This window comes from Halichoerus grypus, chromosome 14 (genome assembly GCF_964656455.1).
Source record: "Halichoerus grypus chromosome 14, mHalGry1.hap1.1, whole genome shotgun sequence".
NCBI lineage: Eukaryota > Metazoa > Chordata > Mammalia > Carnivora > Phocidae > Halichoerus > Halichoerus grypus.
In genome coordinates this window covers 25475897-25499692 of record NC_135725.1, presented here as the reverse complement: position 1 = coordinate 25499692, position 23796 = coordinate 25475897, and the positions used below count along the sequence as shown (strand labels likewise).

Below are 23796 nucleotides of genomic sequence, written 5' to 3'. Positions count from 1 at the left end.
GGCAAGTCCTAGGTCTGTCACCAGGTATTTTTTGTTTGGATTGTTGAAATTTTGGGGCTGAGCTTTATCATCCCCTAGAAGAGTATTTCTCCACCCTAGCTGCATATTAGAAACACTTAAAGAATTTGGGGTAAAAAATGCCTATTTCTTGCCCCACCTTGGACTAATAGAAACTAATTTTTTCAAGGTGAGGCTTTGGCTTCTACATTTTTCAGTTATCCAAGTGATTCTGACCTACAACAAAAGCTGAGAAGAATTGCTCTAATATTCACCTTGCCAGAAAAATAAAACTATGTGAAGAGAACCCTCATCTCAAATTAAGGAAGAAAGCTTTGAGATTTCCAAGGAAGATGGAAGACTGAACAGGTGCACGGAGTCTCCCATCTTGTTCTGAACATGTACATATGCTTGATAAACTATAACAGAATGGGAAAAAAGAAAAAAAATCTCCCCAAGCCAAACAAAACTGAAAGCTAAATTAAAGTGTTGGAGGTAAAGCTTTGTGACCCTTCTTGAAAGTAGGGCGTCAGGGAAGTGGTGGGCTTTTGGGGATGGCTCTGGTATTCCTGATGCATCTGTCCTAAATGCAAAGCTCCTCAACTCTAGCACCAGCACCACTGGATGGTGATAAGCAGTAAATTAGGATATTTCCTGGGGATCAATGAGCCTTGAGATCCATGGCTTACCTGAGAAAAAGGAGGCATACCCAGTAATTGTTGAGATTGATTTTGCCCATGTGCGATGTAGACTTGAGTCAAACATAAACTGATTTAAAGGAAAAGAAGAAAGTAGCATTTCCCACACTTGGGTTGGTATCTACAGATCCATATCTCCTATAGGATAAAAGGCTGTGCTTGTCCATAAGGAGGTGGTTACATTGTCTGCATGGCAATTAGCTTTAAAGTCTGTGTGTAGATGTGATGTGTGTGTACACGTTAAATCCAACCTCTACACTAGAAGTGATTAGGTATCATGACATATATAATGATATACAGATATCCTATAGCGGACATAAAGGTGCAGTGCCCATGTGAGAAATGACTTGAGTAGTTAATTGGTATTTAAATATTGTTAATTAGCATAAGGGGCATTAAAGGTTTTTGTAGATATATGAAATGACTGGTTCTGAAGGATTTATTAGAGGTATGGTACAAGTGCCATCCATCCCGCATGAAGGAGCCAAAAGAATCTGGCAAGCCCGGCTTTCTCATGCCAGAAAGGCAGCTTCCTGGGTCTTATGTTGTCCCTCCCTGTCACCTGATCTGGATGTAGGTCAGATCTTCGTGTATCATGGCATCTGCCTTGGAGTGTAACTTCCATGCAAGGACAGGGAGGGGGTGTTTCCTGGCCTACATAAGCAGGCTTGTGATCTTGATGATATATCATTGCTTGTTTGTATGAGTCCAGTCTCAAGCTTGCATTCATTGTAAAACACCATCTGCAGAGGGCGGGGGCGGGGGCAGGGTAGTTAGCTGTTAGATAGCCCTCACTATGGGAGCCTACCGCAGAACCCGACATTAGGGAAATGGCCAAATGTGCAGGGACCTTATTGCAAAGGAGGTTCTAACATCTCCTTAAGCCTCAGAACCCCATTTTGAGGTGGCTCCCTCCACCTGCAGGCTCACCCTCCCTGAGACTGATGAGTGGTTGAGGGTGGGGATTAGGAGCACTAGGAAAGTACCCCAAAGACCTTGCTGGTAATGCTCAGTTGACTGTGGGCTTTGGCTTAAGGGCCAAATGCTCATCTTGCCCCTAATGACTGAAGACCTCACCCCCGACATTTAACTTCCTAGAAACTCTCTAGTCTCCTCGAACCTTGAATCTTGGCATTAGCTCCCACTGATAACCTTGTTCCCACAAGACTGGGCCATTGAGTTGCTTTCTACCAGGCCCTAAACACCAAGTCACATGGCCCAAACCCCACCTGCAGGCCTTCCCTCTGCTAGCCAGACACCTGCATTTCTGCCTATTGCCTGGAGTAGGAGCCCTTGAGCATCAAATTACTATCTCCCTGGCAAATAGGAAGCGCTATATTTACTGTTCAATTTATTTTGATCAAACTTCCTGGCAAGTTTCTTCACTTTTAGTGTCTCAGTTTCTCATCTGGGTATAATAATAGTACCTGCCTTACAGGATTGATTTAAGTGTTAGGTAATACACTGTAGTTGATGGTCATCTCCAAAAAGATATGCCCATGGTGTAAACCCTGGAACCTGTGGATGTCACCTTGTAAGTGAGAAGATGTAAGGATCTCAAGTGAAGGAGCTTGTCCTGATTATGCAGGTGGGCCTTAAATGCAGTCACACATATCCTTGTAAGACAGACTTACAGAGGAGAGGTGCAAAGAAGAGGAGGCAAGGTGACCACTAAGGCAGAAATTGGGGCAATGTGGCCACGGGCCAAGGAACATCTGGGGCCGCCAGAGGCTGGACCAGGTAAGGAACAGATTCTCCCTGAGAGTCTCTGGAGGTAGTGTGGCCCCAACACCTCCATCTCAGACCTCTGGCCTCCAGGACTGTGAAAGAATCAGTTTCCGTTGTGTTAAGCCACCCAGTGTGTGGTAACTTGTGAAAGCAGTCACAGGCCACTAACGCACGTACGTAACAGCCCGGCATGCCGTAAGCATCAGCGCGGTTACTCATCAGAGTACTGCAAGAGTGTTGCTCCCAACAGGAAATTAGGCAACTTTAAGGGTGAACTACAAGAATGTGTTTGAGGAGGAAGCAGGCAAGGATGCTGGAAACCTTGACCTTGGGTTTGGAATTTAAACAGAGACCATTGTAATTGTCTCAACAATGGGACTATCAGAATATGGTCTGGTGGAAGTGTGGATCTTTAATAGTCCAGACTGGTTTCTAGCTGGCCAGGTGCCAATAAATTTAACCTTTGTCCTTTAATCTGGTTTCTTTGAGCAGGATAGACTCTCCATCCCACAGGGACTCATGATCTTATTTGGATTTTTGACACGTTGTTTCCCTCCTTACACAACTTTGAATTCCCCAAGTCCCTGCTGAGTGTTAACCTGGTCTTTTTTCACCTCAAGGAAAACATTATCTGCACCAGTGAGAGGGGCTTTCACGAGGCAGAGTTCCTGAGGAGATGGATTTAGGGATAATCCGCTGCCAAACTTTATGTTCCTGAAGCCTCCACCAGGAATATTGCCCAGATGTCTCCTTTCCTCTCAGAGGAGATGGAGGGGAAGAGGTCAGACACTGGAAAATAGGACTGCAAAATCCTGAGAAGGAGAAGTGTGGGTGGGCCACCTGCTGGCGAGGCAGAGACAGGCTACGAGACCCCTGACAAGCCACCGGAACATTGCTCTCCATCACCTTTAACCAGGAAACACTGGTTAACCGAGAGGCCAAGAGAGGGTGGCATTTTCAATTTGGCTACTGCTCTTGGGTCATTCTGATCCTCAAAGATGCCCCTACCCTGGGATGCCATGATATCCAACCTGTTTCTTGGCAGATTTCTTAGGTCTGACCTGCTAGAAATCAGCGTTTCCATCTCCTCACTCTGTGCTGTGCGTGCAACACAGTAGCCACGAGTCACACGTGGCTATTTACATGTGAACTAACTCAAACTAAGTCAAATGTAAAGTTCGGTTCTTTAGTCATACTGACCCCATTTCAAGTGCCAACTAGCCACATTGGACAGGGCAGGTCAAACACTTGTGTCATCACAGAAAGTTCTATTGGACAGTGATGTTCCAGTTATCCAAGGTAGAAGTTGAAAGTGCCAGGTTATGGAGGGATGAGCCAGGGAACTTCTTCCAAAGGCCACATACTCTTCTTGCCTTCAACTAATGAACACTGCAGGCATCTGCAGTGACCATATTAAAATACAGACAGACGGACAGAAAAAAGACAGACTGAAAAAAAGAGCACACATGCCTTGTGAAAATGCTATACATTTTTAAAGTAATCATCATGTAACTTGTAGTGTCTCTTTTGGAGGATGTTATTTATTGTAAGACATCATTTTTATTAAATACACTGTAGTACAAGAGACTTTCCATGTCAGGTTGAGAGAAGCTGGTCACATGATTTACAAACAAAACTTTTTTTTTTTTTTTAAACACTGATATTCTGGTGTCACTTTGAAATCAGCCAAGATGCAGTGGGTCTTAGTAAAGCAATGGACCTCAAAACAGATCGCAAAACAAGAACCAGTAAGTATTAGCACAGAGACGTCACATTAAAAGGAAAATAAAGCAAATAAAAAGAGGGTTCCAAATACCAGGTCACAATTTAAGGGGCAATATATCTTCAGAGAGATATTGAAATATGTGTGTGTGTATATGGCCTGGATATATACAAACATCTCTCCGTGTACAGAAGCAGATGCAGAGAGTGTCCACATCTCTCGGCAGATTTGTAAGTGATAGGTAATGATCAATGAATGCAGGGAGCAATATTTCACAAGAATTTGGTCATTTGTCAAGGGATTACATATTTAAAATCCACATTTAATTCAAAGACCTTGTATTTAAAACATTTCCAGTTGTTTTATACATTATTAAAGCAATAGTAAGATATACAAGCTGCAAGATGTAGGCCTTTATACATTTCATTTCATTTTCTCTGATTTTTTTTTTCCAGTCCAAACATGTGGCTATTAGCAGCTTTTATTATGCTTGCTCCATTATGTTGAACGTTCAGCCAACCTTCACTCAGGATCATTTTCGTTAATGCACAGACCAAAAGAAAAAAAAAGAAAACAAACACGGACCTGGCCTAGAATGCATAGACTTAAAAAAATGACATCCCCATGTGTTCTCGTTTCGTCTCCTGAGACGTATGTTAAGATGGCAAAAGAGTTGCTTGGTTGCTGTTGTGAATTTCACAGTGTTTTGCCTGCGACACATACACACATATATATATATTTTTTTGCTTTGCTTTGTGTTTGTGATGAATGGAGCCAAAATATATATATAAATAAATGAATAAATAAATAAATACATACATAAATAAAGGTAGAAGGAGAAAGTGGGCACAATGCAAAAACTAAGAATATTCAAGAACCTTTGACTTGAGCAGCAGTGATTCATTCCAGCCCCGACAATGAGAAAATACCCTTTCATGTGTTGTCGTATTTAACTACGAATCTCTCCTGCCCCGAATTTTTTAGAAAAACATTTGTTATCACAACCTGGGAGTCTCTGCATTCCACAGTTATGCACTGTGAAGGAAGTGCTTTAACTTCCATTAGCCATCTGAGGATTGGGTCACCGGCCATTCCCCTCGTGAGATTTTCTGTGATGGGCGAAACCGAACTCAACATTGGAAATGAAAATCCTCAAATGGGAGGGAAAAAAAAAAAGAGAGAGAGAGAGAGCGAGCAAGAGAATTGAGGGTGTGTGTGTACGGAGTCATTTATTTAATTAGACATACAATTTAATACTATTGGCATTATAGAAGATCCAATTTGCAAAAAGGGAAGGTTAAAAAGAAACATCTGTTCCTGACCAGGGGATCCTTTTGTCATGGCTCTTTGCAAAGGACAGCATTTGTATTGTTGTTGCTTTGCATTCCCACTCAGATATAGGAATTCCTAAGAGTCGCTCGCCTTGCAGTAGGGTCTTGGACTTCTCACCATTGGCCTGTGAGACACTGGGCTCCCGACATTCTGGTTCTCTTCTGGAATGCTTGGACTCTGAACAGAAGTGTAAAGGGGTCACAGTGGGACAAGGTGAGCATAACGCAAATGTGCAAACCAATGACCAAAAAAAAAAAAAAAATCAATTTTCCTTTCCTGGACCTTTACATAAGGAGATCTATTTCAGTCTGCATTCTCCTTTGCAAGGAGCCAGGGAAAGGACTCAGTGTAGTGGGATGGCTTTGATTCAGTTGTTTTGGGAAGCACATTATCTTAAATATGTCTTCCACCCATGCAGTACTGCACAGAGTTGAAAAGTGCGATGTAGTCCTACCCACATGGAGAATGGAAGCACTAACCGCAATGGGACATTAAAAAGTTTTGGTTATTTAGCAGATTTTAAGCAAATTATTCATACTGCACCCTACTTATCATTATCTCTAGTACTGTGTGCCTATACATTTATACATAAGCCACACAAACACCCTGTGTCTGTGTGTCTGTATATGTATAAATCAAGTATTTATAACACACATATAAATACATGAAAATACCACAGGTAGCGCGGATGTGAACACATATGTATAATATGGATTCTGATAGGATCTTTTATAGCATAGTTCAAAATGTTTTCTAAATAAGCCTGATTATGATGCTGGTTCAGTGTACAAGGATTGAGCTGAAGCTATAAGCATGATTATATATCATGATATTTCAGCTGCTTGTCATCTCACGTATTTTCTTTTCTTCTTCCAACCATGTCCTGCTTCGTGAGTTTACCAGCGTGCTTGCTTTCTTGGACCGTTTGTATCCTGGAGTCTCTAGTGGACAGAATCATGAACTTCAGAGTCAGAACAATTAGATTCAATCCCACTGGTGCCAGATGCGAGCCTGGAGATTTTTAGCATGCCACTCAACTTCTCCGAGCCTCGATTTCCTCACTTATAAAAAATGGGAATAATTGGCTAACAGATGTGAAAAGTGCCTGGAAAACTATGAAACAATCAGTAAATGGAAACAATGGTCAGACTGAGTTTGGGCGAGAGAATTAGGTTCGTCCCTATTGCTGTTGGAGTTTTTCACAAATTGGGTAGCAGGCCATGTTCTGTGATTGTTACACTTCAGAACGAGGATGTTCCTTTTCTAAAAACCAAAAGAGCATGAGAAGAGGGGATGGTGGAAGAACAGCGATGACTATTTTAAGCTATTCTGTGGTTCGTTCAATCTGGTATTCTTTCAATGCGAGACGTCTCTGAAATCGCATACTCTTGAGACAACAGAGAAAAAAATAATAATGATCAGCAATATAAATAACTGTAAAACTTTGCACTTGCATAGAACCTTTAATTTCAAGACCTTGAGGGACTTGTCAGAAGGTAAGGAGATTTTTTTGTTTTGTTTTTGTTTTTTGCTTTTTTCCTTCAGAGGAAAACACATTGGAATGGAATAGAATGCTCCCATCTTCTCATTTGCCTTAAACAAATCCTTGCTTTAAAACTGTGCAGCCCTTCTTGAATTTGATCCCTTAGCGTAGTTATCTCTTGCTCTCTGTTAAAATAAAACAAGTAACTTGCAGCTTCTCCCCACCCCGCCCCCCCCCCCCGCCCCCAAGCAGCTGACCAGTCACGCAGAATGACAAACCTGTGCAGGTGTTCAGGTCATCACTGATGGAATCTAGAAAGGTTTTGTACAAATCTGCCCCTTCTTTACTGCTTCACAGAGTGCCACAGTGTTTTAACAGTACCATGGGTCCTTAATAGGATATATACGTGCAGGTATATATCATGGAGATATGGCTTTCGTTATATTGTTATGTGTATTCTGGAGGGTTTTTTTTTTTTTTCACCGACAAAGAGAACAATCAACTCAACTCCTGTGTCTCATAGGCCAGTGCAGAACTTGAAGGGACTGTAGGGTTCATCTTGTTCAACCCCCTTCACTTGACTGCTGATGCTACTCGGTTTCCTTTTGTTCTCTGTTAATTGACACTTGTTTTTTTTGAGAACGGGCTCTCAAAGCCTATAAATGGAAAATAAGGTGCTCCAGGAATTAAGGGCGCAAGCAAAACCGAAACAGAGCAATTGCACCTTCAGAAACAAATACGAAATAAAATGTCCTAAGATGAATTAAAATCACTCACTTTCAATCTGTCTTGTGTTATAAAGATGTCAAGTTAGCAAAATTCCCCTCACAGAGGGTAGCAAGTTTTCTTGAGGAACAGAAATATTTTTCTTCCTTGGTAAAACCGATCATCCAAATAACTGTAAATTTCTATTTAAATTTACAACCTCTTTTCACAAAACCCACGACTATACCCAGAAGCACACCTCCAAAGCTCGGTCTGGGCATAGCTTCCCATTGGCATGCTGTGCCTGATTTTTTTTTTTAAGTTTTACTTCTTTTAACGGAGTGGAAAAAACAAAACAGCATACTGACAATGGAGTACACTGGGAATGAAACCTGTCTCCCAACCAGAGCCCAGAGCAGGGTCTTGGCCTGTGCACACTGAACATCAATGTATGTGATGCCCCCAGGGTGAGGTTTCTTTTCCCTCGGGGACTGAGTCTGCCCTTCCCACAGTCCCACAGTCCGTTCGATGTGGATGAGGACACCCAGGCTTCAGGGTCCATATTCGCTAAAACCCATCGCCACCATACGACCCAGAGACATTTATACTCAGCTAATGAATTCCATTAGCTTCCCCTAATTATATAAGTTATACCTTTTACGGATCTGCTCTACATATCAGGGGCACGACGTCTGGAGCGGTAGTTTCTGCACACAAGGTATTAATCGACGAAGACCATGCACAATTTTGCTTGCACAGTTTAAAGGACAGGTGGGGTGGAGGGGAGGGGTCGGAGGGAACAGCTATCTGAAAAGTTCAATATAATGCCTCCGAATTTATAGCTTGTCCTATCTTTTCCAAGTCTTTGGCTTTCCCACCTGACCCTGAAACGATCTCTGGACAAGAATTCACCCATTTTCAGCTAAACTCGACAAAGGTTCAGTGGACAACACCTGGAAAGACAAACCAGTGCTATCACCATGACCTGCAAAGACAAGACTGTCCGGGTGTGTGACGCGCCATCTTGCGTCTCATGGAAGCCATCTTTTCTCTGGACTACACCCTAGTGTTTCTGGTGATGGGAAAAGAATAGTCCATGGCACAGAGTTCAACAGTCTTTTTACTCCTCAGAAAGCTCCTCAGGGGAAGGTGCCGAATACATTCCTCCCAGCTAACAGTCGCTGGGTTTTTCCTAAGTAGGGACTGACGCCAGCTGATCCCAATGGTTGTCTTTGTTCCTCCCATACTGTGGTTTATAATAAATCTTCTTTCTCTCTGGTTTTAATCTCCCATAGATAAAGGCTTCCCAGATTAAACACAAGTTTTCCTGTTTCATACACAGGCTTAAGCCATCCAAAAACAATAAGAACAGTAATAATAATAAATAAATAGAAGTGAATCCATAGAAACTCTCGATGTCTGTACAGCAGAAGTGACCAAGTTTAAGTCAAATATTTGTTTTCCCTTTTTTTCATCCACATCAAAGGCAGGAATACAACAAGGCATTGTTAGTTGTGGTGGGCAAACTGGAGTGTCTGCTGATATAACAAATTAGGGTTGTTAAGGCCTTTGTCTATGCAGAGTTAATAGTAATGCAGAAGCCAGATTGATTCAAAAGAAGGGGTAAGGGCTATGAAGCAAGGAAGACCAAAAAAGAAAAAAGACCAAAAAAAAAAAGAAGAAGAGAAAACAAAAACTAGGGAAGAAACCAAGGGAGGTGGAAAGAGAGAAAGAGACAATGCCAAAGAGAAGTTCATACTGTGTCTACGGATGGAGAAGTGCACATGGCTTCCCTCTGAAAGCCTCTCGGTGTCTTTGTTGTTAATACTGTCGGAGTGAAGAACAGCAGATTGATGGCATCCAGCGGCAGTTAAAAGACGTTCATCCTCTCGGCCCATCTGAGGAGGTGCTTTGGGAAGGATCGGTCTGGGGGAAAGGGCCCTAGCCTAGAATATCCAGGTAGACCGGAGATGCCTTGGCCAAGTTCTGAAGGAGGGTGTGGATGCCCTTGATGTTCTTCCTCATATGGGGCTCTCGCTGCCAGCACCCCAGCATCAACTCATAGACCTCCTGGGGGCACGTTCTAGGTCGCTGCAAGACTCGGCCCTGAGTGATGCATTCTATCACCTGGACAGGACAGAGATCGAAGACAGAATCAGACAAGAAGAAAAACAAAGCCAATAAAACAAATGTCCGTGCAAGGAGAGGGCTGCCCTAAACAATTATTATAGGTTGGTAAATCATGGTTAATTTCATTGGTTTATATCCCTTTTTCTAGGCACACTGATGTCACCAAACTGGCGGAGAAATGCTTTCTCTCTGTGGGATGCTCCCACACCTCACTCTGGAATTCCAATGTGTTTTAGTCTTACTGGCCTTCGATGGAGCCTGGAACTTTCACGTCAGGGTGCTGACTGACAAGGGAACTCCAAGCTGTGGAAATGAGTGGAGTTGGGATAAAAGACAGATGTGGGCCTGAAGAGGATGTGAGGTGCCTGACCAAGAAGCTATGCCTCAAGTATAGACAATAGTTGTAAAATAATTGAAATGGGAAAATAAAACACTAGAATGTTCTAGTGAAATGTGCAAAAAAAAAAAAAAAAAAGCCTTAAAACCTTATTGGAATACTACCAAAAAAAACTAGTTGGATTCTGAAGGTGCCACATCTGCTACAAATTTACCAGATGAGCAGCACAAAGCGATTCCTCTGTCCCATCACTGGCGGGTCCCAAATATGTCAGCAAACGCTGTTTTTCTTTCTCTAGAACTCTTAAACTCAGGGAGTGACTGGACTTTGGCCATGACATTTAGGTATAGAGAGGCCATGTGGGAGGTGCTGCTCCCCACAAAGCCACACAACTTTGTCTCCTGGCCTCCAGCTGAGGGACGCCTCTGGACGTCAGCCCTTGGGGTCTCACCCAGCCCACTGCGCACCTCGTTGTTGGATAGCTGGTACCAGGGCTGTTTGCCGTACGTGAAGATCTCCCACAACACGACGCCCAGGCTCCAGACATCACTTTCTGTGGTGAACTTCCTGTACATGATGCTCTCTGGAGGCATCCAGCGAATGGGCAGCATTGTGTGGCCACCGACCTGGTGGAGAGGGGGAGAAAGGAGGCATCAGTCACCCAAAAACCAAGTTCCCGCCATCAAGGGGAAGAAGGGTAGAATACAAATGGGGGGGCACTTTTGTCCTTTCCTTTATTTGTGTTTGTTAATTTTAATTATTTATAAACACACGAGGGAAATACAATTTCTTTATAAGAAACCAGCAACAGAGACAGAGGGCAAAGAATGGTCAAAGTATTTTTTTCATACTTTTTTGCTGTTCTCTCTTTCTGGTAACTAGATAGGGCAGGAAGAGATGACGATGGGGCAGATGTTCATCCTGGATAAAACACACAGACACACACACACACACGTGCTTCCTGGTATGAAGGTAACTCGGTCTTCTAATTAACTTTGGCCAGGAAACAAGTAGGAAGCTGTGTCCAAAATGATCCACCAAATGACTCCACTTTCTTAGCAAGGCCGGAGCTTCCTTCCACTTGCAGGTCTTAGGATGAGTGCACAGGGCTGCCTCAGATGCCCTCACACAACCCAGCCATGGGCAGGGCAAAAATGATTAGTCCCATTTTACAGATGAAGCAACGGAGGCACAGGTTGCTATTGACACGAAGAAGTCAAGTCTTCGGACCCCAAGCTTAGGACTTTCCTCTACTACAATTGAGCTTGTGTACAAAAATAAAGAGATCCAGTTGGGGAAAGTCCATTTTATGAAAACAGTAAGGCTGAGGCATTAGATGGCAAGAGCTTTACCCCAGCCATATGGTACTTTGTTTGACAAGGACACTTGATAATGATTTCCGACTTCCTGGAGAAAAGTTAAGAATTTCATGTTTCGGTTTGTAGCCCATCAGGGCTGTCTGACTTAAAACTATGATCAGATTTCTGCACAGTAGCCCTGTGGGTGGTGGGTCCCGGTTTTCATGCTGGAAAACCCAGCACTACCAGCCCAAACGTGTTGCCGGATGCCCAGGTGACAGGTGAGCACAAAGACAGCAGGGGTTAGACCGTCAGCCCCTGAGTTCTCAGACGGATGCCCGATTACAATCGTCAGTGTCCATTTCTGACTCATTAAAGGAAAGAAATAGACTAACGGTGCCTGAAAAATGCTGCCCAACCCCTGAGCCCAAGGAGCTGAGCGTGTCAGGGATGTGTAACATGCTTGGCGATTTCCAGCGATGCTCTTAGCATCGAAGAGAGCTTGAGTGTCAAAGGAGGAGGGTGTCCTGTGGGGTTTTTTCCTCCATTCTTCTCTGTACAAGGACTCCAGATCTGACAAGTAGGGACATAAATTCCTGGGCCAGGGGTGAGGTGCCCTCATATCTTTACTGTTCAGCTTTGAACACACCCCCAGCTCAGACACTAAGTAGAGGTGGGTAGCCTTCGAGCGGCTTTCAATTCTGTCTCTCACTTCTCACCAGGCAGTAACAGGCAGCTATGCTTCCATGGGCACAGATATCCTTCATGGAGCTGCCCGGGCATGCCTGGAGGTGATGTCAATACTTCCCATCAGGGTCAGTATTCAAAACAGAACCTGTGTGGCACAGGCATTGACGGACCAGAAAGGATGCTGGTGGCCATCTCAGCACGCCATGTTGGTGCTGCTGGCCTGCTGAGGAACTGCCCGGCTCCCGGCCCTGGAGCCCCACGGGCTCAGGACTCTGGGAAAGGAAATGTGCCAATACACAAGGGGTTTCCCCTGTTTCCAGATACTCCCAAGGACCAACGTGGAATGATCCGCTCAGGTGCTGGCAGCCCACATACCAGCAGCCAGGAGAAGCTTTGTGGCGGGTGCAGGGAGCTACACGGTGCAGAGTCCCGTGGAGTGAGAGGTCTCTGAGCAGGTTTTTAGTGAAAAAGACATATTTATTTATTTTATGGGAATATTGCAATTAAAATCCAGATTTATGGGGCGCCTGGGTGGCTCAGGCGTTAAGCGTCTGCCTTTGGCTCAGGTCATGATCCCAGGGTCCTGGGATCAAGCCCCGCATCGGGCTCCCTGCTTGGCGGGAAGCCTGCTTCTCCCTCTCCCACTCCCCCTGCTTGTGTTCCCTCTCTCGCTGTCTCTCTCTCTCTGTCAAATAAAATCTTTAAAAAAAAAAAAATAAATAAAATCCAGATTTATGATCAAGATATAGTTGGTCTGTGAGGGATAAAAAGAGAACTAGGACATTATGGACAAACATGTGGTAACCTTTTGGATACTGGGCCCTCAAAACATTAAGAGCCAGCTCCCCACAGAAGTTCCTAGGTCAGACATGCCAAATATGCTGTAACCTGTAACTTGCCTCGCTTCTTGGAGAGTCATGATGCACAGAGTCTTCTTAACGTGTCTCGGGAGTTTGGCGGAAAAAAAAAACAGATTTAATTTTGTTTAACTTAGTGAATTAAACTAATTTGAATGTGTGTTTGTGGGGAGAGAGAGAGAGTCAGAGAATCGCTTCCATACGTCTAGAATCAGACAGCTAAACTCCCACTGTGGGATGTGCTAACCTAACAAGATACCATGCTTTCCATACTCCTGCATATACACGCTGGTAATGTCATGGACAACCCTCAGATTGCGATGTTAGAAGCTGGGTCCCAGGGCACCATTTCCTCGTTGGGTGTCCTTGACTAGTTGCCAAACCCTTGACTAGTTGCTCCAACTATGAGGTATACAACTTATACCTCCCAGGGTGATGGTGAGGTAAACACTCAAACAGACAACATTTGTGAAAGTGCTTGGTGAATTCCAATGCACTAATTTATTCAAGGTGTCTCTCCCTTCCCTGTAACCTTTACTATCTTATCTCCTCCATTCTGGAGACATTAAGAAGAGCCAGTGCACACGACTCTCCTCTGTGCCTCGCTCTGCAGGGACAAGTGCTCTGGGGTTCCTCCGATGGTGGCCCCGACCCTCCCAGTTTCTCTGTCCCGTGTTGCTAATGGCCAAAGAAAAAGCTCCTGTTTCCTTTAAAGGAGAAAAAAAGATTCCACTTTTGATTTACATGTTTTCCCATCTGATCATTTGTTTTATGCTTGCAGTCTCTTTGGGACACATTTTTCACGTTAATTCTTTTCAAGAGTCCCTTCTGGGATTTCACACATGCTGTTATAAATAATGCTTTCCTTGTTCTGATGTCAAACGGGTGAGTGGTGGGAGAATCTAATAAAAGTTCAGACAGGGTTCACAAGTTTTCCAAACCCATTTAGAACATTTCTGAACATTTCTTTTGCAGGCCTTTCTCAGGATTTTGGAGCATGTCACAAAAGTAGACCAAGGGGGTGGGGGGAATAGAGTCACCGTTGTTACAAATTACTGTCACATTCCAGTCACAGCGACTGGATGGCTTTTGGACTTCACAAAACCACATACTGAGTGGCCACAAACACAACGAGGCATTTGTTTTGCATTGGGCTACCTGGCAACTTGCCCTCACACCCTGGCTTCAGTATCTGTGAGATGGAATGCCATCCCAAGTATGACACGCCGAGTCGGAGCGCTGCTTCGAGAGCCAGACCTGCCACGGTGCCGGGCGGGGCTCTCCAAGGATCCAGGATCCAGGCGGGTCAGGCACAGGCCCGGCACTAAACTCACCGGACTGAGCTGAAGACAGATGGGAAATCCACACAGCTGGGGACTTGATTTGGACTTGAGATGTTTATTTTTCTCAACCCAAAACACTGGGGACCTAGCTCCTGCTGTGCGATTAACTAGCTCAGCTGAGTCACTTCAGGTCTGGCTTACTGGTAAAATGTGGACAGGTTAGACCAGCCCTTGATTATTTTTAGCACAAAACACTGTGGTTCCGTAATCGCTCACCACCACTTGGCCACCATCATCATCCATCAGCACAGAGTCGTTCACTTTTACAAAGAATTTCCACTCAGAATTTCACTTGAACCCAGTAGTTACACTCAGGGGTAGACATTAGTTTGCCTTCATATTGCAAATAATGCCCTGTAATTTCAGAGAGTTGAAGTAGCTTACGTCAGGGCACACAATAATGTCTGCCCACTGGACGTCTTGTACTTGTTCCCACAGGTCGTTCTGTGCATCCTGCTTCTGCAATCTCTAATACATGCCCTGTGTTCAGCCCCCAGGCCCAGTTGTGTGGTGCTTCACCCAGGCTGAACCTACTCATGCCTCTTGGAAGTCTGATCCCCTTTCCTTTCTACCTACTCCCCAAAGAGCTCCTGAATACGAGCTCAAATCACACCATTTCAAGGAACTCTCAGTCCTGCTGCAGCCCAGTGAATTGCCCAAAGACAATCCAGCGCCCCTCAGGACAGCTCTGGCGACATGGCAGGCGCTCCTTTCTTTTGCTAACAGATCACCTGCCTCAAGAAAGATTGGTGCTTCTCGGTTATATCTGGCCAGGCATGAGGGGGTTGGTTGGTAAGCTTATCATGTCTTTGAGCGGGTTTCTTATGAGTGCTGATATTTGGAGAGGAATTCTCAACATGTTCTTTCAAAGAGATCAGGGTTCACTACTCTCCTATCTAACCTCCAGTAACTCTGAACTCCTTCCAGAACCAACCTTGTATTAAATTGATAGAAACTGGCTCATCTATTTGATGCTACAAATAAGAAACATTTAGTGTAATTCATAACTCCTTAAAATTCAACCAAAAATTCTGGAGTTCACATGGAGTATGAGAGCTCCCTGAGTTGTGTGGGGAGCCCTATCCCTTCCTTGATTTGCCTTCTGTGCAGTGGATGGGGCGGGGCGGGGGGGCGGTCTATGGTACTGACCTGAAACTATTTGATCTGGGGAGGAAGGCTAGAAAGATGTCATAATGCATAATATGGAGGACTACTGTTCTACATATAGTGATTAGCATCTCATATCCTCTGAAGCTGGAGAAAAAGGGCAGACTAAAGAAGAAAGTTAAAGTGGGGTGCCTGGGTGGCTCAGTCGGTTGAGCGTCCAACTCTTGGTTTCGGCTCAGGTCATGATCTCATGAATCCTGGGATCGAACCCTGAGTGGGACTCTGTGCTCAGTGGGGAGTCTGCTTGAGATTCTCACCCTCTGCTCCTCCCCCCACTCACTCTCTCCCCCTCCCTTTCTCTCTCTAAAATAAATAAATAAAATAAATCAATCAATCTTTTTTAAAAAAGAAGAAGGTTAAGGAGTGAAGAACACAAGGACTGATGACCATCTTGGCCTCTAATCATTGCAACTTGCTTAAGTCAGTGAAATATATCAGAACCATGTCTGAGGCCTGTGACCAAAACGAAATTCCATAGTATCTAAAATAAATCAAGTTATGGAAAATAATGGATCTTGTCTTTAAAGCATTTCAAGAAAAGAACTGTTTAGTTATTTCTTAGTGTTTGTTTCCCGGATACCTCATAATTTTGATGGTGACATGGATAGGATGATCTGGTTAATCAAAAATAACCACTGTGCTCTAATTAAAATACCAAGGCCTGAGCATCCTTTAAATATACCTGTGCTCAAGGTGTTTAAGACAATAAATCCTGAAGAAAATACTAGAAGGCCATTGGTAAAATTATCTTGTGTTAGTAATCAATGACTTTACTATTTTTTAAATCAAATTAGACACATCTAATCAGTTCAACAACAATATTTCTTACCCAAGGAGCACTCTTTGGGTATATACTCTTTGGTCACAAGGTAAATTGTGAAAATTTCCCCATGGCTTAACAAACAATATGATTCATTTTTTCCACATTGGAAAACTAGGATTTAGGGAAATCTTGGCACTTGCTGATCAAGTGTAGATACGAACTGGTGACCAATAGTATTAAAGACAGCTCTCCCTCCCACCACTCTTCACACCAGGAGCCTAGGTTCTTTCTCATTTTTACAAATATACAAAATATCTTTATTGCTGGTAGAAGGTAATGAGGAATGCAGTATCTATTTTCCTGGTGTTCTGGGTAATGGGAGAGGAGGTGACAAGCTTAGCTCTCCTCCTTCCATTGGGATGAACACACAATGCATCTACCAACCTCCCTTTTCCCTCATCATCGCCTCTTCCCTCCCCTTCCCTTCTCTTCTCTTCTTTTCTCCTATTGCTTCCATACTTCTCAGTGTGGCCCCTTCCAGGTCTATTTCTCCTCCCTTTCCTTGAGTTTCCTCTCAAATCTCACTTGTCCAGTCCCATTCCAAAATCCCATGTTGCATTTTGTCTTGTCCAATTCTTTTATCTCCCCCAATGATCATGCTTGTCTCCTCCACAACTCATTCTCCAGCTGCCATGATGTCTGGTCTCCCTTCTGTGTTTAGGAGAGACATAATGGGAGACTGGAGCCTGTCTCCAGATCCAAAGCAAATGCTTAGCTGGCTTTGAAACCACTGGTGATTTAAAGGTGAGTAATGCTAATCGGGGTCCTTCTACACTCAACTAGCTAAGACCAACGATGCCTGGGAGGCCACTTTCAGCTTGTGGTGTTTAGTCAATGAGTGAGTGATAACTTGTTTGGAGGCCAAACATTTTATTCCCTTAGAAACATTCAGGCCAAAGGGCAAGCCCCATTAAGAGATGATTAGCTGTCAGAGGCTTTTGGCCACATGAAATATTGAAGAGGCTCCTAGACCTCCTTGTCACACCCTATACCCAACTGCTTTGCTTCAGCAGTTTCTCCTGACCTGTTCCTTAAAAATTCATGAAAGCTGTAAACTTTAAGAAATAGCTGGACCTTATTTACTTATTTATTGTGTGTTACATCTATAATATGAAGTTTAAAAAAGGAGAGAGAAACAATTTACACAAAATATTCTCCTTGGAGAACCTGGAACCACTGTGGTCAGACTGTGGGCACTTTATGACCACATCCAGGAAGATCAGAATCCTTCTATTATGAAGAGTGATGGGATGCTTCCATGGCATGTGGCTACTGAACCAGGGGATACTTCATGGGAAGAAATTCAGCCCTTCCTGCCCTGCCTAGAAGCCCTGAATGAACCCAGCTCAGGTTGAGTCAAGAGGAGCCCTGGTGACAACCTGATCATCATCTCCTTTACAGTGGGAACTGATTATTGCTACACTGGAAATCACTGTTATTTGTAGCCTTGAAATCTCTCATTATCTTTTATCATTACCAATGTGGTCATAGACATAAGGATTATGGATCAGTAACTTCAAGCTAAGTGTTTTTGAATTAGTCAAAGAGAGGATGCACTGGACCCTATTGCTAACCATATCTTTGCAAATACTTTTTTTTTTCATGGTTAAATCTCTGCTGTCAGAACAAGGCAAATGATCATGTTTTGAAGGGAAAGGTCACAGAGCTAAAATTGCTATCTTCAGACACTCGGATTCTAGGTGAGCAGATAAGGCAAATTCAATACAAAATTTCCTCTGGAAATTGATTTTGTCTTTATTCTACCATGAAATAATAATAAAAGTGATGAAAATAACAATAATAACACCTCACGTTTGTATAACACTTTTTTGCTTTTTCTTATCATTTTCACATCTATTCATTTTTATCATTATTTCATGTACCCCAAAATATGTTTGTGAAGATGAAATGATTGTTAAATCACTTAAATTATTAAATGATTAATTGAATTAATGGACTCATTGAATTAATTGAATCAACTGATCAATTAAAGATTAAATTTTCATATTAGAAAAGCTCTGTGGTGCCATCGTGTGATGCCATTTATATGATTTTCTTGAAAAGGCAAAATTATAGGTCTAGAGAACCCATGGTTGTCAGGGGATGGGAACTGGTGGGGGGCTTACTTTACAGGGGCACAAAAGAATTTTGGGGGGTGATGGCAATGTCCCACAACTCGGTTATGGTGGCAATTAAGTGATTGTGTTTGCCCAGACTCAGAACTGTACACTAAAAAAGGTGAATTTTACTGTATGTATATTATACCTCAGTGAACCTGACTTTAAAATCAATCAATCAATCAATCAATCTCTTAGAATAATGCTCAGTACATAGTAAATGTGCAAAAAAATACTAGCTGTTGTCGTTATGCTAAGTATTTGATTCTTGATTCTCCAGTAATCCTGTGGGGCTAGTTAGACATGATCTTTTATCCCAACTTAAAAAGTGAGGAATCTCCAGGCCCAGAGTTGAAGTGACTTACCCAAGACAAAACAGCTAAGGCATGATAGCGTCTACAGCAGGACCTAGATCTCCAAATGCATGGCACCCTTCCCATTCTGTCTCAAGTCTGACATGGAGTCAGATTCAGAGCTAGGAAAGGCTCTCTGCATTAGTCTGCTTGGGCTGCCATAACAAAATACCATAGATTGGATGGCTAAGACAACAGACATTTATTTTCTTACATTTCTGGAGGCTAGAAGTCCAAGATCAAGGTTCCAGTGAGTTCAGTTTCTGGTGGGAGCTCTCTTCCTGCACAGAGCTTGTATGTGTGCAGAGAGAAAGTGAGCTTCTGCTGTCTCTTTTTATAAGGATACTAATCCTATTGGATCAGGACCTCACCCAATGACCTCATTTAACCTTAATTACTTCTTTATGGGTTCCATCTCCAAATATCCTCACACTGGGGGCTAAGGCAGCAGGACATAAACATTTAGTCCATAATACTCTCCTTGCCAACACTCCTCCTTCTGACTCCAGTACATTCTGGGAAAGCAAGAATAGCTCTACATACTAGGAGCTGTGTAATTCTGGCCCAGAATGCAAATATGTGGTCCTTTATCAGCATCTTCATGTCCCCAGACTGAAGGTTTGACCCCACTGTTCCTTTCCCTCCTGGGTAACTCTTGATTATTACTAACTAGTTCTAAAGCTTAGCAAGCGGCTTGACCTGCTGTTGTCCCACCAGTTCCAGTGCAAACCTTAGGGCAATCTCAATCCTCCCCCTATCGCTCTATCCCCTCCTCCACCTGGGGTGCCCTGGGAGTGGCTAAGGGAGAGCAGGCAGACCCTGGACTCCCTAGTGATGTGAAGATAAAGGCAGAGGGCTTCCAGGACTCCATGTCGCCGTAAGCGACATCCCTCCTGGGTCCCATTGTCTCCTGCTTGTGCACTATATATAATTTAAAGAACAAAGAACCCAGTCTCAGAAGTGACTGTAGCTTCATCTTATTTTACATCTGGCTCTAATCAGAAGCAAATTAAGTCATCTCTCAGTAAAGCATAAAACTACAGTTGCACCGGCGTTTAAGAATCACATTCAAATCTAGAAGCAAAGATTTCCATCTTAATAATAAAGTGAAATTAGAAGTAACAACATGTGTCCCCCTGCCTCTGCTCATCACCCCCAGCCCCATCCCACTAACTCTTATCAAACTTGATGGGGAGTTTCCTGAGGGGGTCAAGGGGAGGATGATGCCTATGGGAAGCACTAATACAGCACGCTGGCTGGAGTGTGATTCTTGCACTTCCGCATCACTCAGCAATAGGAAGTTGTATATTCCAACCATATACATTTCATCAAGCTGCCATTTTTAAATGTTCAGTGTTCCTGAGCCTTTTATAGCCTCCTAAGCATTATGGTTTTAAACCCACGAGACCATCTGACTCTTTAACATTTGAGACCAAAGCACTGCACCCTTTCACGATGAAAAGCCAACAGGGACCAACATGCGCTGAGCAAAGGCAATCAGAAAAGTGGGAGCAATGTATGTTCATGTCATTTTCTACTTTAAGATGGTTTCAGTGTGTTGGTTCGGCATGAAAATTCCAATGTGAAATCGTTTCTATGGAAATAATTCAGAAGAGCTGGTATTCCAGCTAGCTTTTACAAAGGAAGAAATCAGTGATTTGTTCACAGAGTAGGAAAACAAAACAAAAAAAGCTTCTCTGTAATAGAATCAGCACTCTCCATATCAGCGGTGATTACTGTGGTTACTGCTGTCCTGGGTGCATCAAGTCCAGTAAGTGGAGAGATCAGGTTTCTGGGTGGACACCATCCATCTGTCCCCCCATTAACCCCAGCCCATTAGTTAACACTGAAGACCATGCCAGAATGTACATTCCACCATTAGCCTGAGATGAAGACTTAATACACCACAGCCAGTTTCAGATGAATAAAGTCTTCTTTCCTCCCAGCTGCAGACGTTCATTCTGATAGAAAAACTGATGTCTTGTGTCCACAGGAGTGTAACGATAATGAGAAAGTTGCTTCCTCCAGGGACCTTTGAATGCCTACCTGGGCATCATTATGGTCCTTTTCTGCAATGTCTGTGATACATGTAGTGCATAGAGATTGTGACCTTGGTTACAAAAGACTTGTGATTTCTTATGATGATCATGAGAGTTAAGAAATAATATAAAATTAACTCTCAATCACCTATTCTGTGCAAGGCTCTGTGCTAAAGACATTGCCTTTAATTTAAATTACCTTTAATTACCTTACATTTAAAATTCATCGATCTCCCATCTCTCCAGACATACCTACAGACAAAACATACCCATAGAAAGTGCACATGTTATGAGCACTGGGGCTCTGTTTCTCACCCAATGATAGCAGCAGCTCGGTGTTAATAGAAAACCAGTGTGGTGTCACTGGGTGCTTCTCAAACCTTTCCACCAAAACACCCCAAACCACAGAAAGAAGTAAAAGTCCAGGGGTGTGGGGAATAACTGGGACCATATCTGTGGCTCTAGCCCCAGGTGCTGACGGCAAGTCTGGAATTTCTTCAAAGTTCTATGTTTCATCTTTAACATCTGATGTAATTGTTGCATTAGACTCCACGATGCCTTATCAAAAGTAATGATTTGTCTCCAAATCATTTATGAAAATTGATGCTTTAGAAATATGGGCCATGTTCATTTTGTGGCTTCATGGGTCTCTGGTTTGAACACACCATCCTGTGTTCAAAGGCTACCCAGACTCCTGGTTGAGAGGCATTGGTGCAGAAATGCAAGACAGTGTGTCCGCACGGGAGACCCACGAAGCCACAGAATGGACAGGGGTTTGGGAGTCAACAGACCTGGTTTCCTGTTCTAGCTTAGCCACTTACTAACTACATGAACATAAATTACTTTATGTCTTAGAATCTCTCTTTTGCACTGAAATAGGAATAAAACCCATAAGCCAAATGTAGCAGTGGAGTAACTGTAACAAGTCTGCATGGGGATTCCGTACAGCCCTGCCCACTCCTGACCGGTCCTGAGTTTCTGAAGGGCACCCTTCACTCTCTGGTCCACATAAACACCCCCTCCTGGAGTTGTCCAACATGGCGCCCCGCATCAGAAGCCCAGGGCTCTATTCTGGTGCTTACACGACTCTCCATGTGACTTTGGTAAGTCATTGCCTCCCATAAAGCCATTGGTTTTTCCTTTATGGACTGGAGATGACACTACTTACTGCGTCACATCTGGGAGGCTCGAGTGAGGTCACCAACATAAAGCATGGTGTAAGTAGTAACACCCACCCCCCTTGCAATCTCTCATTAATCTTGTTTCTTTTCACGTACTTTTCTCAGAGTACATTTTAACAAATCTGTATTTAGTTAGTGCCATGTTCACTGTGGGGAAACAACATTGGATAAGCTTAGGTCCTTGCCCTCTGGAGTTTGTTTTATAACCACAATGCCAGGCAGAGGATTGATGCCATAGTGGGAATGTGAACGACTGGCTATGGATCATGATACTGGTGCAGTTTGGCCAACAACTTAATTGACCGACGCTTTCAGCTCCCTTCCACTAAGAGGTATATATTTGGATGCCCGAAAACTTGCCACCATGTCCAGAGGGTCACAGGAGGGAGACTACTGGGAAATAGGATGGGGAGTTTTCAAAGCAAATTGATGAGCTGATCCTCACTGAACCTCCTCAGAAGAAGGAGTTGGCTGCAGCGCCCCAAAGATGCTGTGATGGCTGAGTTGTGCTCAGCTTTGTGGATGGAAGTTCAGCATGGCCATGAACTTTACACACATTATTTCAGCGAGCTGCACTCAACTGCAAACCAAACCAATGCAGCAATGAAGAGGGCACAACAGGTAGGGATTGTCAGCAGCCGCGTGTCACTGAGACAGTGACTTACCCATGGAGGGAATTTGCTTTCCTCACTTAACAGGGAGTCCTGAAGCATGCAGTCAAGGGCTGGTGGAATACTCTAAGAAGTCCTCCAGCGGCGCCTGGGTGGCTCAGTCGGTTAGGCATCTAGTTCTTGATTTCCATTCAGGTCATGATCCCAGGGTCTGAGGTCAAGCCCCACATTGGGCTCTGCTCTCAGCATGGAGTCTGCTTGGGATTCTCTCTCTCTCCCTCTCCTTCTGTCCCCTCCCCCAGCTTGTGCACATACTCTCTCTCTCTAAATAAATCTTGAAAAAAAAATAAGTCCTTCCAAGGACGTTCCACTTCTTTCTGCCTCCATTTTGATCTCCTGGCTCCACTCTCTCCTCCCTGGGCCACTGCTACGACCTGCTAACTAGCCCACCCTCTTCCCTCCTGATCCACTGTCCGTACACTAACCAGAGCAATAGTCTTAGAGTTTGAGTTGTGTCAAACCATTTCATTTTCTGCTATAAATTTCTTTAATGACTTCCCATTGCCCTTAGGATAAAATGAAAAACCATTAAAGTGGCTGCTAGAACCCCTGTTGATCTCTGTACCTCTTTCCCCAGTCTGCTCCCAGTGCTTGACCCCCTTCCTTGCAGTGACCCGTCCACTTTGGTCTCCCCTCTTTCTCTTAAATGTCTTCAGCACTTTTTCACCTCAGATCCTTCAAACATGTAGCTCCTTGAGTTTTCCCTCACTTCTACTTGTCCCTCAGGACTTAAATGCCATATTCTTAGACATCAGAAGCAAGTGAGACTATCAGGTAGCACGACTTACTCAGCACCAATCTGTTGTAATGACGTGCCTATTTGTGTAGCTACATGTTTGCAATCTAACCTCGGCCTCTAGACTCCAAGCTTCATGAAGGGTGCCCTCTCCGGTGCTTGGATGCTCGACAGGTATTTGTCAAATGAAATGATTGCATCTGGCTGCCTCAGGGAATGGCCCATACTACAGTATGGAATAAATATGGAAAGAGAACCAGGGCTAAGGCCAGAAAGACAGTTTCCTGTCCACCCCACTCAGGGTTGTCAGCACAGACCCCTTGGAGCCGAGAGGGGTATCCAGAGGGGAAAAGGAAAAGACAGACAGTAGCTGATTTGCTTTAGAGAA

General features: G+C 43.7%; 1 protein-coding gene across 2 annotated transcripts in view; it reads right to left on the bottom strand.

Moving 5' to 3' along the window:
- Window positions 1-3946: 3946 nt before the first annotated feature.
- NTRK2 (neurotrophic receptor tyrosine kinase 2) overlaps window positions 3947-23796 on the bottom strand; it is a 323196-nt gene continuing 303346 nt past the window's right edge. For both annotated transcript variants that reach the window (XM_036113468.2, XM_036113467.2), the window contains 2 exons: window positions 10601-10759; window positions 3947-9793 (listed from right to left, as the gene is read on the bottom strand). In XM_036113468.2, coding sequence (XP_035969361.1) covers window positions 9608-9793; window positions 10601-10759 — 345 coding nt within the window. In that variant the 3' untranslated portion in view covers window positions 3947-9607. The remainder of the gene's footprint in view (window positions 9794-10600; window positions 10760-23796) is intronic.